A 17,723-nucleotide genomic window follows, 5' to 3' on the forward strand; every position below is an offset into this window, starting at 1 on the left:
GCAGAATGACCTGTACGTGGTCATCTTGTGACACGATCTGAGACGGCACGGAGTGAGACGGGAACAATGAAAATATAGCGGGCAGAGTTGACTGCTGCCTTTGCTATTTCATGAAAATCTTTTCAATAGATAGGAATGTATGTGGATACACTTTTTCGCATTTCTCCTTGCTTTGCTCGTCAGGGCGGCTTCACTGTACAATTGGACTTCCTTCTCGAACCAACTGTGATCGCTTATTTCATACTGCTGGCTACGTGATTTCAACCTCGACTCTGACTTGACCTCTGGAAGAGAATGCCGACGAGCGTATATATCACAAGTTTGCCATCGCTTCTAAAGACTTTATTCTCTTACACACCTTCTCCTCTCACCAAGACGCGAAGCACGGTAGTTTATGTGTATCATCACTGACTGATAACAGGCTCGGCAAACATTCATTAGATGAACGTGACCATCGTCATTAGGATGGCTGCCTTACACAAAGTCTGCTTTTTGTCAGCTATCAAGAGAGCGGTGGCTATCACTGCAATTATCAAAATAAAAACCAGCTGAGTTCGCTAGCTCGCCTCGCTGCAATGCTCTACAGAAGGGGTGCGTGGCAGTAGGCAATGGTGAGTTATCGTGTAAGGCCATGATACAACCTCTCAAGTTTATGAGCACTTCCCGAATTCCTACAGAGACTTTTTTCAGAATTCACAGAGAAGTTAAGTCTCCTATAATGACTGCAAATGACAACGCGTTCAGCAACGATTAAGCAACGACCAGAACAGAAAGTTATTTTAAAGCAATGTAAAACACATGTAGTTCTAATTATACCCGACTGCAACTTTCTGTGGCAACGCAGCCAAAGCAACGCCAAAGCTAGGCAACTGAAGTGCGCTTTTCTTATAACACGCCTGTATGTATTCCACGAATTTAAACGTCTAGACTACGTACCGTCATACAAAATGTACCGATATTAGTTTATATTGTTCTTCAATATTTATTTCTTCAACATAAATTTTAAAGATGGCTGAGCTTAGAATTTTCGTTTCCCGTAGTTTCTGTTTTTCTGCAAGGTAAAGTTGTTGGCCAGTTGGATAGAATTGTGAATAAACCGCTACAGGCACAGTACGGAGGGAGGCACAGGGCGGTTTGCTGCCTTTCCTGTGTCCGCGTCTGGTTTTACTGCTCCTGTAAACAAAGCTGGTGTTACTGTGTTGAAGCAAATATAAGCGAGTGTTCGTAAGTTGGTCTGAAATCATCTATCAGCAGCAAATGAAGACAGCGGTGTGTTGTGGAATATTTCGTTGGGTACATACGATGAGTAAAGGAGCTGGTTCGTGTGCAGCTGATGATCCCACCGTGCAAACTATCATAAGCGACTCCAAAAGGGCAATCGTCAACTATTTGAGAGGCAGCATAGGCGTCTGTGCAGCGAGAGTGCTACGGGACTTTAAAAATGAAAATACTGTTGAACTCGTATGGGTCTCTGCCCATTTGGCGAATCAAGGGAATGAGGAGGCGCACTGGGTAGCCCGAGGTCTAATTAACCGGGAGGTGTGCCCCTCAGACTCGGATCCCATGGATGAGGCACCGACGACATAACACGAGATAACAAACTACTACACCATTTCACCATTTCACGAACACAACTTGGATCTTGTGTCTATAGTTTGGGAAATATTAAACTTCTTATGGGCGTTTTACTGTCCAGAAAAAACTACGTATGAAATTGAAAGATTATAATTTTCAGTCTTTCGTTCTTGTTTGTTATCAAAGTTTCATAAATTTGACTTGCGAGAGGTTGCTTCATTACGTTTCTTGTAGAGCATATTTTTTTGTTAGCATGGCACAAAACTATTGCTACTTAGTAGCGTTGGTCTCTTCAGCAGCACTATGGACACAAATGACTTCTACCATTTGGTCAGAAAATTGCCATGCAGAATACACTGAAGTGAAGTGCATAATCATATTTATGTATTGCTTTCTGTGCAGGTACAGCATCATACTTCTGGCGATGGTGGATCATATGTACCGATTTCGGTACATAAATATTGGAGCTCCAGGCAGATGCCACGACGCCAACGTGTATGCAAGGTCGAGATTGTCTACGTTGGTTGAGGGCGCATACTCCTCATTGCCCGTAGCTGTGATTGAAGATGTTGAGGTGAAACCAATTATTCTGTGTGACCAGGCATTTCCACTTAGTACTAACCTCCTGAAGCCATTCTCAAATGCCTTGCCCGACACATACGAAGCTGCTTTCAACTATAACCTGTCAAAGACGAGGCGCATTGTTGAAAATGCATTTGGAAGGCTGAAAGCTCGCTTTAGGTTTATTATGAAGAGAATGGAGTGCACCTTGCCCAATGCAACCCTATTGAAAATTTGCCCGATGCTGGGCATAGTGGAATCCATCATCCATCATCATGGTGGATTATGGTAGTGGGTGGCATGCTGGGTGACGGGTGGCATGGTGGGTGCTGGGTGACATGGTGGGTGACGGGTGGCACGGTGGGTGCTGGGCGGCATGGTGGTTGCTGGGCACGGCGGGTGCTGGGCAGCATGGTGGTTGCTGGGCACAGTGGGTGCTGGGCCGCACGGTGGGTGACGGGTGGCACGGTGGGCACTGGGTTGGATATCATCGTGGGCGCAGCACGTCAAAGGCAAGTTGTGTGATGAATTGAAGGAGCAGCCATTGCCATTCGGAAGCTCATGACGGGTTATCTTTATGTGATGTTGAGTCTTGTGAAGTGTACAGTCTGTATATACATGTTGCCAAGATGCGGCTATTTTCATGCCATAACAAATCAATATGTAAAGCACCATACTACGTAGCATATCATCACACTTTATTGAAAAAGCATCACTGGACTTGTACTGTATTTACTTTTCCACTCGCTTGCTCTGGCGTCCTGCTTGTGTAAAAGAGAGCTCCAAAGGTGCTTTCGCAGGGAAGCAAGGTGGTTCTCCGGATGTGGTGCAGGTGGCATCATTGGATGGTCACTTATGTATTTCGCCAGGCAGTCTAAAAGGAGAGTGCAATAAATATATAAGTAAATTGTTTTTCCAATGATTTCTAGCAATAAGTGAATGAAGGAAATCTGCTCTTATCACTTCAAAAAAAGTTTCAGATAACAAAATGCAGCAAATGTTACACACAAACATGCTACCCAATGCGCAAAGCCAGATCAGGTTTATTTGCAGTCAGAATACATACACATGCATCACATTGTTTTGCAGATTCACATGGGATTTTTGTATGTTTTTTGCCAAAGCCACGCCTCTTCTCATCTGGAGGTTGGCTTAACTGCAAAATTTAGACACATGGGAGCTGTACTCAAAGCCTTATGGGGTGGATATTTGGCTTCTGATTTTGCATAATTTGTCTGCTCTTCAACCACCCAAATACCTGTCAAATTCAGAGAGCCACAATTTGGCTACACTGTCTCTAACGCATGCAGGGGAGCTGCAAGGTGCAAGCTGTCTGATTTGTCCATTCTGTCATTTGTTAGCTTTACTTGTTGCTCGTGCAGTTGGTGAGGAAGTCGTAACTTTAGCATTTGCCATATAGGCATAAAAGATTTCATGTAAAAGCTGTATAATGGCTGGCTTGCAAGCTTTATTTAGCTGCAAATGATGGCAACTAATGTTTTAAAGTGAAGCTTTTTTTGCCTCTTCTCCCAACATTACGGGCGCTGCAGCTGCTATGGTCTTGTCATGCGTGCCGTTGGATTTCTTGCAACATTACTAGATGGCGCTCACCTCTGCACATCCTGACTGGCGCTGCTGCCCCAGCATTTCACCGTTAGTGTGTATTGCGCGTGCTGTGCTGGTTTTAATTTCTATGCGAGAAAAATGCAGCTGCTGGGCTGTGATAGTGTAAACATTAGAATCGTCCTTTGTCTGAAGAGAGCGCTTTGAGCTGGAATCTCAACAGTGTGTTGGCCATGTATGTAGAAGGAGCCCATTAACACGCGCCAGCAAGGCGTGCACTCGACGTCGAGGACACCCAGACTTGAAAGAAGTGTCACACAGAACAGGAGCGTCTTCGCTACGCAGCGAAATGTAGTGCAGACCGCGAATTTATGTATACATTGTATACATACAATTACAATAGCTAATTGAAGTATGCACAGCCTCATAATTCAATTAAAGTTTAATATTTCTGCCATGATGCGGTGCGCCATGTGAGGCAATGACAACGCTCCATTCCTTCTCAGAGATTATGAACAATGACTCGCAACAACGCCTCAAGCAAACACATCTCCCTGTGTGTTCTGTGGGCTATGCAGACAAACAGAAGTGGTGCATGCAAGGTAATGCTTAACATCAACTCGCCACTTTCGTATTGGACTAAACACTGAAAAAATTACAAACTTGCCACTAACATCACCGTTAATTATTGTCAATCAAAGCAAACAATGTGTGCTTCGTGTACATCGATTCTCACAGTGCATGGCATCTGCCATTTTTTTTCTACTTTTCAATCTCCATATTGCTACTTTGCTAAGGTAACCTACATCTTCAATGTAAAAAAAGCCCAAAGAAGCATCTTAACGTAATACAGAGCAATCTTTCATGCTCGTCTGTTTAAAAAAAACATATTTATGTAGGAAATGAAATCTTCGGCTGAGTGTTGATGCGACTACAAGAGTACCTGGTACTTTGATCCATAAAACAATTGAATCTTGGCAGAAGAATGCCAGTTACAGCCACACTATACAGTCCTTTCTAATCCAGGCTGGCGGAAAGCACTGGAATTCCGCATGATGCCCAGCACCTTGCTTTTCTTGGCACCGACAAGAGGCATGAAAATTTTAGGATGCTTTGCGTAGAACAAGATCAGCTATGCAGATCAGAGCGTACATGCGACTAATGTTCGAGGTGCTTTCTTTGTGTAGCAGTTCTTTCCTCATTCTTATGCTTAAATAAAATGAGATCACTGAAAGTATGCCGAAAGTGCTGATAGGCCATGTCTTACAAGCTTCAATAATCAGAACATCTAAAATCAAGAAAGCGGCTGACAGATGGAATAGCACACAGTGGTATGAAGGTTATAAACATGGATGAGGTGCCTCAGAAAGGCTGACCAACTTTTGAGCTATCTTCGTCAAAAGTGGCCTGGTCAGCCTTGCCATGTTAGTTTTAAAGGACTAGTAGGGTGACATCACGTGCAGTTGTTGTCAGTGGCAGCTGGTTGTAAAGGGAGAGACTTTAAAGAGAATGAGCGCTGTCGTCTGACGTCTGTAAGCATGGTTCCTAAGACGAGGGCACAAGACCGTGAGAATAGGAAGGCGGCGAGAAAAGAAACAAAAGAAAAGGAGAAAAAAAGAGATGCCAAGAGGCAAAAAAAGAAAGACAAGAAAAAGAAGGGCATGGGAGCGTGTTAAGGAAGTGAGGGGTTAGGGAGCTTTCAGGAGTGTCATTGGCGGCATCTTTCTGCCGTTTTAGAAGAACTGGTCAGGCGGTCAGTGTGCGAGTAACAAAAAAGACCCCAAAAGATATCAGTTGAAAGAATGACTTGAGTAGCGTAGCAGAAACGCGTCGGGTAATGTTGAAGAAATTAAGATGGCGACAAGGAGTCTGGGATGCAATGTATGTGGTAGCTGGCAGGCAGAGGCATGGTGTTTTAGGGATGTCAGCCTCAGTAGCTCAACGCAGGTGTCGTCACAGTGGTATATAGAGCTGGTGATACCCTGTGTGACTGATGCGCAGAAAAACGTATCCTGGCATCTGGGATTTTGGATTGTGGTGGTGAGGGTGTTCAAAAAATATGATAGAAAACAGACAAAAGGGGGGAACTGAAAGTGGAATAACAAATAGGAGGGTTACATGAGCAAAAGCGGGCGGAGGCAGGTGTACATGGGAAAAGGGGTCATACAGTTGATATAAACATTAAAACACGAAAGAATATATTAAATTGAGTAGTAAGCAGGTAAAAATTAGAAACGGTGGAATAGGTGAGGTTAAGAATTAAGTTTAGCTGGTGGCACAATGTGTTTTGCGCCTTGGTTGATGACATGAGGCTTTCCGATTTAAGTTACAGCTTTAAAGTTTTTAAAGATTCTAAGTTGCTGTGTTAAATTGATTCCCATTGGATGTAGGCATTTAAACTTGTTTATGAGGTATGATTCCAGATATTTCCTCTAGCGAGGTGAGCGGAAATTTGTAGTCTATAGAGCCTTGCTTTGTCACATATGACATGTTCATTGAAGTGGCTGGCTACTCCTTTAGGTAAATTGTTTTGTATCTGCGCGGTGACCGTTCAGTCTTTTATGATTTTTTGTCCTGTCTCACCTATGTATTATTTGCTACAAGTGGCACATTCTAGACAGTAGACTACATTGCTTGATGTGCAGATGAAACTCGAAGTTACGTTGTTTGAGTAATTTGATGCTATACTTATTACTGTAGTAGTAGATTAAATATGTTTGCATGTAGAGCACCCGGGTGGCCACAGGGACTGGTTCCTAACTTCGTTGTTGTTTTTAGTTTGGCACATACAAGAATATCCTTAATATTATAGTGTTGCATCTCAAGACTACTCTGGGCAGAGCGGGAAAAATCTTGTTTCTGGTTGCTGGTGAGAATTGGGTAGTATTTATTGAGGATGTTGTTCATGTTTGGGAGTGTGAGAATTTAGTAGTAAGAAGAGGCGCTGTTCTTGTGATCCTAGGGTGGGGCTTGAGCACGTCGGCTCAGTCAAGTTTGGTTGCATCGGTGCAGGCTTTCTGAAGGGCACTCTTTGGGTGGTTCCCGTTTGATAGGGTTTCTTTAGGGTGATCAAGTCTATCTATGTAGTCTTGGTTTTCAACACACATGTGACGTAGCCATGTGCTTGGCCTTTAAAGATGCCTTCTTTGCAATGTGGCTTGATGGTGGCTTGTATATTCTAGGTACTGTTGTTTGTCAAAAGGTTTCCATACAGCATTGTCATTAGTGTCCCAGTGTCAATGTATATTGTTTAGTCCAGAAAGTTTATGCGCTCCACTGAAGATTTTGATGCGAATTTTATTGTTGGCTGAAAAGAATTTAGAAATCCTACATATTTATCTAGGCTGTCTTGACCATGTCACCATATTATGAATATGTCGTCTATGTATCGTAGGTATGTGTGGGGCCTGTCAGTGCAGCGCAATAGGAAGTCTGTAGAATCCCCATAAATATGTTCGCATAAATATGTTTTCCCATGTACATCTGCTTCCGCCCGCTTTTGCTCATGCCACCCTCTTATTTGTTATTCCAATTTCAGTTCACCCCCATATTTGTCTGTTCTTTATTCTATTTTTTCGAAACACCCTCACCAACATATTCCAAAATCCCAGGCGCCAGGATACCTTCTTCGGTGCTTCAGCCACACAGGGTATCGCCACTTCTGCATACCGCTGTGACGACACCTACGTTGAGCTACTGGGACTAACGTCCCTAGAAAGACCGTGCCGCTGCCTTCCAGCTACCCTATGCACTGCATTCCAGACTCCTTGCTGCCATCTTAACTCCTTCTAAATTATCCGACGCATTGCTGCTATGCTACTCAAGTCATTCTTTCAACAAATGTCTTTTCGGGTTGTTTTTGTTACTCGAGCACTGACCACCTCACCGGCTCCTTTAAAGCCACAAGAACATGCTGCCAAAGACACCCCTGAATGCTCCCTAACCTCTTGCTTCCCTAACACCTTCCTATGCCCTTCTTTTTCTTTTCTTGTTCTTTCTTTCCCTCTTGGTCTCTTTTTTTCTCCTTTTCTCCCCGCCTTCCCACTCCCACTATTGTTCCTACGTCTTAGGAATCATGCTTACAGACATCAGGTGACCGCGCTCATTCTCCTTCAAGTCTCTCCCTTTACAACCAGCCACTCCCGACAACTGCATGTGACGTCACTCTACTAACACTTTAAAACCAACATGCCGAGGATGACGAGGCAGCCTTTGAGAAGATAGGTCCTCCTAACGAAACGTTGGCCACCCTTTCCGAGGCACTTTATCCCTGTTTATAACTTTTACATCCCAATAATCAGAATAGTGTTTTGAAATTGCATGGCTGTGAATGCTGCAGATTGTAAAGCAGCACATCAGTTGACCACAGTCAACACTTTGGACGGCAGTAGTTTAAAAAGCTTCTTTTAGACCATACAATTTGCCAAGCTGTGTCGGAACCCAATTTTCTTGAGAAGCATTATTTCAAAAAAGTGAAATGAAAGCTGCAGCGTGAAAAGCTACAATAACGCATGCCAAGTCTACATTAGAAATTTCAAAGACAATGAGGTGCTTAAATGTTCACTTCTGTTAAGACAATGAGCAGCAGGTGAATGCAAGCTATCAAGGTCCTGTCAAAATTAACCGCTCGTGTAGCCACCCGACTTTCTTGATTGTTTTTAATTGAAACTGATTATGGGGGAAACTTTGTGGGCGTTTTTCGCCGGAAACCCATATCCCGAAATTATCTTGTGCTGTTTTTCATACCCACAGAGACATTTAAATTGTGTGTCGAGACACAGTGCATATACAGCAGAAGAAAAAGGTATAATATATAGGCACTTGCCTCATTCTTGCTTTGGCATTTCTTGTCGCTCTGTATACATCATGTAATGCTAACTCATTCAGATAACTTGTAGATATGCAGTTATGTTTCTCAAATGAGGTGACTGTTGACTTACTCTTCAAAGCAGCCACTTTCTCCGGTATTGCCGGAAGCTTCCAAGATGCGCGGCACATTGTCCGGCAGGCCTGTCCAGTCAGGCTGCTTTCACCTGCTTGCACTGGTGTCCACAGGTGCCATGCCACCTCTAATGGGCACTTTCCGTCGGAAGCAGACTTGAATATGTAATGCCACTTGTTGAGTGGCATCACAAATCCCACACCAATCTGTACCTGCAACAGATATGAAGTGTTTTTTTCCTGAGCAGTATTCTTAACACTAAAACGCACTTGTATAAAACAATATGATATAGGTTAATTAGATCCGTCAATTTCTGATGCAACTCTATAATTTCCTATTTCTGCCCCTCGAACAAGTTTAAAGAAAACTGGGGTTAAACCCAACCTCACCAAGAAATTCATTTTTGTGTAAAGGATTAAACTAATAAAATTTTCCCATTTTAAGGGCAGCAAACACTCATATTTCGTACAGTCTAACCTTGCAATAATGAAATTAACAGAGAAAGCGAAACAATTGATTCAAATAGGCGCACCGCCATGCAGAGAACAGTGCAAGAACGAGTGACGTCAAGGCCTCCACGATTGCAGTGTCACACGGAGAACAGTGCAGCACGTTACCTAGAGACCTACGCGCGCCAGTCTCCAAAATCCACCACCATCACACACTACATGGCCTTGTTCTAAAGAACATTGGAGACATGCCTTGAAAGTAAGATTACCCTTGCATGGTTGAAAACAAGTGAATTCCCTTGTGGGCTCTGAAAACCACTCGCACCACTCACTCATCTCAGCAGTTATATTTTCGTCATGACTAAACTGCAGCGACGAATGCGCCAAGTTCCGTCACAACTTCAAACTTCAGAACTCAGTGTGCACGCTCCTTTTACTGCGACCAGGTTTAAAATGTTTGTTGTAACAGTACAGCGCTAGTACAGCGGCAGCGGAATTCTCTTTAGGGACAATTGCACCTTCTACATCTTTTTGTAGGTTTTTGCGCAATATGTGCGTTGCTGTTTTTTGTCATTAAGCCCTTCAGTTGATGTCTAGCACCCGTTCAGACTGTGTCTCTTTGTGTGTGTGTGTGCCCTTGCACTTGTCATGATGTCCAAGTTCAGCTACCACCAACTAGAACTAACTTTTGCATTAATCAGAAGTACATATTAGCACGCTTTATAAAAAGCCAAAGGATTAGCACTATGCTGACCGGAAATGAGAAATGGTAAAAATATTCTGGCTGAAAACAACATTTCATGTTTATCAACACTGACGGGCAAGTAATTAAGAAAGTTGGTGTACGTTAATGTTTACCTTTTGAGTGATACAAGGGACAGAAAGAAGACAACAAGACACAAAAGCTACCAATTCAACATTAATTTTGGTGCAAAAATTTAAGATAATATTTATACTGCGTGTGCCCTTGCACTGCACAAGCGATCTTTTAAGACAAAGGGCACAAGTTGCAATACAAATGTACAAAATCATGATAAACAGTACTTGCATAAAAATAGAACAAATAAGCACGGAGTGATCACTATTCCGTGTCATTTAGAGAGTATTCCTCTTTGTAATGCAATCATAATGAGCACTGGCTGACAGATGTCCCTCTTTTTTAAATGGTATGCCTCAGTGATATTGTTGATCAATCGGTTGCCTTAAGTAAACAAAAGAGATGAACAATCTAAATCTGGCGTACATCACCAGTTGTGTCAATGCATTGTCAAGTGGGACGAGCATGCTTGTCCCTTGAGTGAATAATGGTGCTCTCCTGGGCACATGCTTATACAGCGGCCAGTCTGCCCCATGTACAAGACCGTCTATTCTTAGTACGAAGATGGTGCAGAGTGGCCGAACTCCGCGGATTGCCAGCGCGCATTGCATGGCTGTGCAACGGAGCTAAGCGGCGCAGGCGCACAGGGGCTTAGAGGTGGGACTTCATGTCATGTGTCATCCGCTAAAGCATGGCGTGCTCCCGCACTTCAGCAGATGACACGAAGCTCCACATCCCCCCTGCGCCATGCACGCTGGCACTCCGCGGGGCGTGGTCACGCTGAGTCGTGTTCGTGCCAAGAGTTGACGACCCTGTGAATTTGACCAAACATACACATGAACAGAGGCATAGAATACACTACTAATGACGGACACAAGACATATTTAGTGGTAATTTATACAAATCTCCTTTCCCTGGACGCCTTTCTCAATGCGCTTGTGGAATGCTATGCACACATATTTCGAGAGAAAAAATAAAGTAGGCAGGTATGCCGCACAGTCCACAAGTGAACTGAGAAAAGCGAGCAGGCAAGTGAGGTACGCTTGGTTAAACATACCACGAAATATGTCTAGTGTGTGTTAGGGGCAGTGTACTGCATTCCAATGTTAGGAAGCTGACAGGCCAGGAACTAAATATGTACCAAAGAAATCACCACATTTTACCGAGAAGACCGGCATGCTCGTCTGACTTGGCCGTGCATTGCCGCGATAGGGCTTTAGGCCAGATTAAATTAGTTTATCTGTTTCCACCCACGGTGAAAAACTGACAAGAGAAATCAGAGAGGCATACCACAAGACGTGTGAGCAAGCCCCCATTATGAATGCATGAAAAAAGGCGTCCTTTCTAGATGACAAGGGATAGAAATTAGTCTCGACTATTCACCTTTTTTTACGCAAATACTGTTTATTGTGATTTTTTGCCTTTGTATTACAACTCACATTTTCCTTCTGAAGGAACTTGTGCACAATATAAGCACACATTCAGTGTTATTTTTATTCCTTCTATCAAAATATTCAGTCATCACTGGTCATGTTGTATGGTCTCCCTTCCTTCACTGTGTAAATTTTGTCCTCAAGTTATATGAACTGACTTGCAAACTCAAAACGACACTACAAATTTCACCTAGAGGATACGGCTGGTTCTCAGAAAATGCACCAATACGGCGACAGGTGTCTGTTGGCACACTGTAGCAATAATGGGTGGAAGCTACCTTTGACATTGCTGCAATACATCAGTTGTCACATGGCTACAACCCTTAAGAAACAACAGAAATGTAAGTGCACAGCAAAAACAAGCAGGTTCATCAACCACAAATTTGACTTCAGCAGCCAGAACATAGACAGTTTCATGTAGCTAAAGCATTAGCTAATATGTGGAAAATACATGCACAAGCACCCTTAGCTTGAGATACCTGCATACCAACATAAAACCATGAGTTGCAGTGCATATGATGCTTGTTCTTGACACTAGTATTTTGTGAAAAATACTTTTTGGATTACGTACCATGCTTTCAATTCATTTGCCCAGTAATCAAAGGCTTTTGACAGCATTACACTTTGTACTTGCTAGTTGAAAATATTCTCACGTGAACAGCACCTAGCAGAATAAATAGAAAACTGCCCACTGTGCTAACCAAATATGTGGAGAGACCCAAAGTAATAGAATTATTTCTGGACCGCTGTAGACTTAGAGCTTGTTGGCTGATAGTCACTATTAAAATTACACCACTGCCAAGCAGATGTTCTGTGTGGTGCTGTTGAAATCAAGTTCACTTGATGAGCAACATAGCAATAACCAGCAAATGCTTTAGCAATAGCGAGCAGGCAATCTTGCATGTGCAAAACTGCATGCTTATTTAATGATAGTGCATCAATAGACTGAACTATGTACCAACTATGTGGTCTATGCAGTATAGACAAAGTCGAAAACGATGCAACTGGACACAGACTCTGCCACAATGCCTACTTGCATGAATGGGTATAGCTTAAGAAGAATATAAATAAATGTAGAGAAAGAAAGCAAGCTTACTAGAAAACTCTTCACTGCTGTAGTACTTACAGCACAGTGAATACTGGCCTTCATTTACCATTTAAAGAAATTCAAGCTCGTGTCTATTGTTCTGGGAACTTGAGAAATAATTGTGAAAAAATGGAGAAGGTTGGGCTAGTTGGCGTTGACACAGCTCCTGTGACATAGTTACTAGCACAAACAAGGCGTACGGAATAAAGGTCGGACTAGCCAAAGCGGTAGACTTCAACTGACAAGCTTTATTCAGAAGAAACATGCAAACAGGCCACCGCATGCTCAGTTAATGTGGAGACAGATGTATAAACGAATGTGCCACATAGGGGATAACGAAATGCACATAGAAGCTGATAAGCATCCACAAGAAGCCATTACAAAGCATTCACCAGATTTTTCTGAAGACACAACACTTATTTATTAGCTGGTACCAGTGATGGAGTGCTTATGCATTCATCAGCAGCTTTCGAAATGCAAAACACATCAAACATTTCCCTATATAACTGCCTGGCAAACTGACTGAGCACTTGTGTGCTATGAAAACATGGGGAGCACTTATGAATACTTTAACAGTGATCAGCCAAGTAGCCAGCGCCTGTGAGAGCATTTACAGCATTCCGGTACTCCCCAAGCCACTCATTCAGGCACCTGTTTGTTCAATATACCACTTTCCACAGGGAAGTGCAATGTAGCATACCACCACTACATTTCAGTTAACAAAGCAGGTGACATGCTCCTTAGTGCATGTACTTTGACGCCTGGCAATGTTTACCAACTTGCATATTCTTGTGAGCATTAGCGGTGCTGAAAAAATGCCTACACCAAACTTGTTCGCCACCTTTCTTCTAGGCGGTGGGACACCCTGTGTATGTATGGCAGAGCTGCACGGCTACCACTGGGACATGCGTTACTGCACGTCCAGTGGGCAATGTGGTAGTGCCAGTGACTTTCTTGTGCTGGCTTTGCTGTTAAAAACATTGTGGGTGTTCAGTAGGACTCAAGTTCACACATGAGTTGCCAGAAGATGATCACCTGCAATCATTCGATATTCGTATAATTTTAAATCATACTTTCCTTATTATATATACTCTCGTAGAAAAACGAAGCCCTTGCTCGACTACCGTTTGGCATACTCCATGTTAAAGGATGCATAGCTCCTAGCTGCCCGAGAGCTGTTCTGGTTAAATCTTGTGCACCAGGTTTCCTGCAGCGCTCAGCAACAAGCGAGCCATTTATGTAGGGCCGGGTATCTCGTTAACACCTTGGTGTCAACTACTGGGAGCCTCATTAAAGAGGTAAAAACAGATCTGGCAGCTGCTCGGTGCAATAACGCACGTGCCAGTGGGCGCCCTGTGGCTGTGCCATCTGTACATGGGGTGTCCCACCACCTAAACAATGTGGCAAACCAGTGCAGTGTAGGTGTTTTCTTCAGCGCCACTAGAGCTCGCAAGAATGTGCAAGTTGGTAAGCAACGCCGGAAATCAGGGTACATGCACTAAGGAGCATGTCACCCACTTTTTTAACTGCAATGTGGGGGTGGTATACAAGATTTCACTTCCCTGTAGAAAGTGCTGTATTGGACAAAAGGGCAGGTTCTTGAATGAGAGGCTTAGGGAGCACCGGAACGCTGTAAACACTCTAGCAGGCACTGCCCATTTGGCTGACCACTGCTGAAGATGTGCTCGTAAATGCTACCTGTGTTTTCAAAACAAGCAAGTGCTCAGACGGTTTGGCAGGCAGTTAGATAAGGAAATATTTGGTGTTTGGCATTTCAAAGGCTGATGATGAATGTGTAAGCACTCCTTCACTGGAACTCACTGATAAAGGAGTGTTTGTTGTACCTTGAGAAGAACCTGCTGAATGCTTTTTAATGGTTTGTTGTGGGCAGTATTGGCTTTGTTGCGCATTTGGTTTCCTCCCATGTGGAACATTTATTTATGCATATTTCTGCAGATATTTTTGAGCATAAGGTGGGGCCTCATTGCGTGTTTTCTGAATAAAGCTTGTAAGTTGAAGTCTAGTGCACTGTCTTGTCCAACTTTTTTCAATTAGTCTTGTTCGTGCAAGTAAACCTCACAATAATTGTAATACCAATGTTAAACAATGGTAAGCATGCTGCATGCTTAGACCTGTGACATATTTGGCCCATTACACTTTTAATCCTTACGTGTGCAGAAACTGCACAAGCGTGTAGCCTAAACGAAAAAAAAAGTGGATATAAAAGGTGTAACACAGGAAAGTTTCAAATCAATAAAACAAAATAACAAGAGGTAGATATAATGTGTACTAAGCAAAATAAAATGTAACGTGCAGCCAAGTGATTGATGCAAGAAAAAATAAACCTCAAGACATGTTAGGTCTAGTTTTAAAGTGAACAAGGTAATGTGTACATAATGTCTACAGACACAAATAAGCAGCAAGTTGAATAAAGTTGAGCAGATATTTAGCCCATTTAGTAAGCACTGCTGAGTAATATGTCCATAAACTTATTGACGAATGATACCGAGATCCTACTTTTGCAAACACATACACTTCAGTCATACCTGACCAGACCATCCGATTACACACAGTGCTGCTGCAGCCATAGCTCCTCCCTGACTTGGACACTGTTGTTGGTCACGGCCTTGCCCCTGCAAGATAGGTTCTGTGTTAACTTATAGCAGTGGCACTTTAAAGAAGTCATTGTGAACACATGCAAGGAGCACAGAAAAAGTCACAAAAACAATGTTTGCACCACTGCAGGGTGGGAACAGAGCACAAGTCAAAGTTACTGATGAATATTGTGATAATAGGGACCTTTTCATGACAATAAAATTTTTAAGACCTACAGCTACAGTACATTACAAACAAATGTTTGTTTGCGTAACAATTCATTTTTTTTTCTATCAGTTAAGCAACTTTCCCTTGTCATCTCTAGTTATGTCAAAGTTATGTCAAAACACCTTGTCTCAAAACGTAAGCTGTAGTAGTAGCAAGCCGTAATTGCTTAAATTTTTTTGCCCGAACCCTATGAGGGAGATTTTGTGCGCGACGGCTTTGAGCGAGCAAACGGGCCGTCGCGCGAACATATCGCTCGTTCTTTGTCGCCTGGTTCTGGAAATCTAGAATTCGTCGCTCGTCGCCCAGAAGTGCTATGAGCGAACAGACAATAGCGCGAAGCCGGAATTGTACGTCAGTCGAGTACTACCGCTTGTTGCACGGAACAAGCAAACGACTATTTTGATACGTGCAAGGTTAAGAACCTACTGCAAGACTTTAAAGAAATGTTTTACGCTGCTCCTTTGAGTAAAACACAGCAAACTAAATTAATAAATCACACTTTTGGCGCGTATTTGCTGCCCTCATACCGGCAACACCGGGGAGACGGCTCTCAATGTCGTCGCTCGCATAGGGTACGACTTGTACGGAACGAGCTAGCGCGACACCCATCTACATCGCGTCTCTGTAGCGCGCAAGACCGCTCGCATGGGGTACGACTTGTAGGGAACGAGCGAGCGCGACAACCATCTACATCGCGTCGCTGTCGCGCGCAAGATCACTTGCATGGTGTTTATACTTTTTCCCAATAACTGCTCACAAACCAACAACCGCGTAAACAGACATTATTTTCAACCTCGAAGCATAAGTAAGAGAGGAAACGTCATTGCAGTAAGAATAGGTAAAGAGGCAGATGAGTCTTTATTATCCAACTTTAGCAGAAAAGTGGCAGCTCGCGCAAATGAGGACTGTTGCCGAACCTAATCCCTCTCACCGGAAGGAAGCGCTCACCAAGACTTTCAATTTAGCATTAAGCCAATAAACTTGCGCAAGCAAATTATGTCAACCAACGATCAGCAAGCATCGGCACAGTCAATGTCGTCGCGGGAGTTCGATTTCTTACGCTCGCAAGGCACTCTAGGCACACACGAGAAGCAAGCACAGCATGCGTGTACTCACCTTTTAAATGGTACGATGTGGTCGAAAAGCGCCCTCCAAGTTGCCGGAGCTGCAAAGTTATTCCCGCATACATGCAGTTGCGTAGTGGACGACCTGCGGAACGCTAATAATGCGCATCACTTCTTTGCGGCGCCCACCGAACTCTCCACAACCACCACGGACAAAGGGAACGCACTCCATGGCATGAAAATCGTTGGTCCACGTTTGCCTGGCGCACGACGCATACCGCGAGTTTGCAGCGAGACACAAGCTATCTTCTGGCACTTTTGTGCACGCGAACTATGTCACAATTCATTACAGCAAACGCAAAAACACGATCAAACAAACACATCGTAGCAACTCGTACGACCGACAGCACATGTAAACAAGAGAACAAGATTGGTGGATGGATACTACGAGCAACCACTTTGAAACGGGGTGGTGGGTGGCGCCACCTGTGAAATTGGGAGTTTGGTTGGCCTCCGCTATGACTAAAATAATAACCAGCACACACTCGCTTTGTGCCTTGTTGCGCCCAACTGCATATAGATGTTGCAATACATAAACAACCATCGCACAGTTTATATTATTCGCTATACTTTAGCGCAGAAAGAAATTCTATGACGTGTTTTCGATTTCCAGGAGCTTCCGTCGCATGCGGGCAGTAAAAAGATGGCCTTCGAGATTCGCGTATGCCATTCTTAGGAAGCCTTCTCTGGGCTGTAATTTGAAGAAATATATATAAAAAGGTTTAGTAAACAAGAAAAAAAAAAGTGTGGAAAGTGAGGGGGTGGAGCCCCTAGCCCAGAACTCCTCTGGCTTGTGCGGTCCGCCGTGCCTGGTCGAGGCTGGCGAGCCAAGTCTCCCATTGCTCCCTTCCGGAAAGTTTGCCGCCTACTTTCAGCAGTTTTGAAGCCCATCCATGCCCACCCACGACGCCTTGCGCTACTGCCCGTGCAACCTGCGCCGTCACTTCGTTTTAAACGACTTGTTGCTTTCGTCACCCTCTACTGTAGCAATAGAAATTGTTGACATGATCTCGGAGGTACACGTCCAGTGTGCGATGTTTCCGTGCGCGTTGTAACTTATTCAGTCAGAAAGCATCAAATCTACGAGAATTAATCGCTCGTGTGGCGCGGGTTACACCCGTGTCATCTGCATTGCTTTCGTTTTGGTGTGGTGAATGTGTGCGTATTGCGCTCCTGTCGTGCATGCCTTCTGTATTTATCGTGCGGCGCACGAATATTCCTGGAAAAAACCGCATGTCTCTGCCGCGTGAATGTGTCCTATGTGGTGGTGCCAGAAATGTGCGGCGGTGTACAATATGTTCGCAGCCAAGTGCTACCGTGCATTCCAGCGAATAGACGCGGCTGCTTAT

General features: G+C 43.7%; 1 protein-coding gene across 1 annotated transcript; it reads right to left on the minus strand.

Moving 5' to 3' along the window:
- Positions 1-2,813: 2,813 nt before the first annotated feature.
- Positions 2,814-16,738, minus strand: LOC142582169 (uncharacterized). Its single transcript, XM_075691565.1, has 4 exons — positions 16,367-16,738; positions 14,974-15,060; positions 8,640-8,853; positions 2,814-3,010 (listed from the first exon to the last, which is right to left on the minus strand). The coding sequence occupies exons 2-4, from the start codon at positions 15,013-15,015 to the stop codon at positions 2,835-2,837; spliced, it is 432 nt and encodes a 143-aa protein (XP_075547680.1). The 5' UTR covers positions 15,016-15,060; positions 16,367-16,738; the 3' UTR covers positions 2,814-2,834.
- Between the last annotated feature and the right edge of the window lie 985 nt (positions 16,739-17,723).

The sequence above is a fragment of the Dermacentor variabilis genome, chromosome 5, assembly GCF_050947875.1.
Source record: "Dermacentor variabilis isolate Ectoservices chromosome 5, ASM5094787v1, whole genome shotgun sequence".
In the NCBI taxonomy this organism is placed as follows: Eukaryota; Metazoa; Arthropoda; class Arachnida; order Ixodida; family Ixodidae; genus Dermacentor; species Dermacentor variabilis.

What these genes read in the sequence shown, in the direction of transcription:
- LOC142582169 (XM_075691565.1), bottom strand. Translation starts at nt 15,015, where the DNA reads ATGGCTGCAGCAGCACTGTGTGTAATCGGATGGTCTGGTCAG. An exon ending in TAATCGGATGGTCTGGTCAG is followed by an intron (nt 8,854 to 14,973) that starts GTATGACTGAAG and finishes TATCTGTTGCAG; the next exon opens with GTACAGATTGGTGTGGGATT. An exon ending in GAAAGTGGCTGCTTTGAAGA is followed by an intron (nt 3,011 to 8,639) that starts GTAAGTCAACAG and finishes CTCTCCTTTTAG; the next exon opens with ACTGCCTGGCGAAATACATA.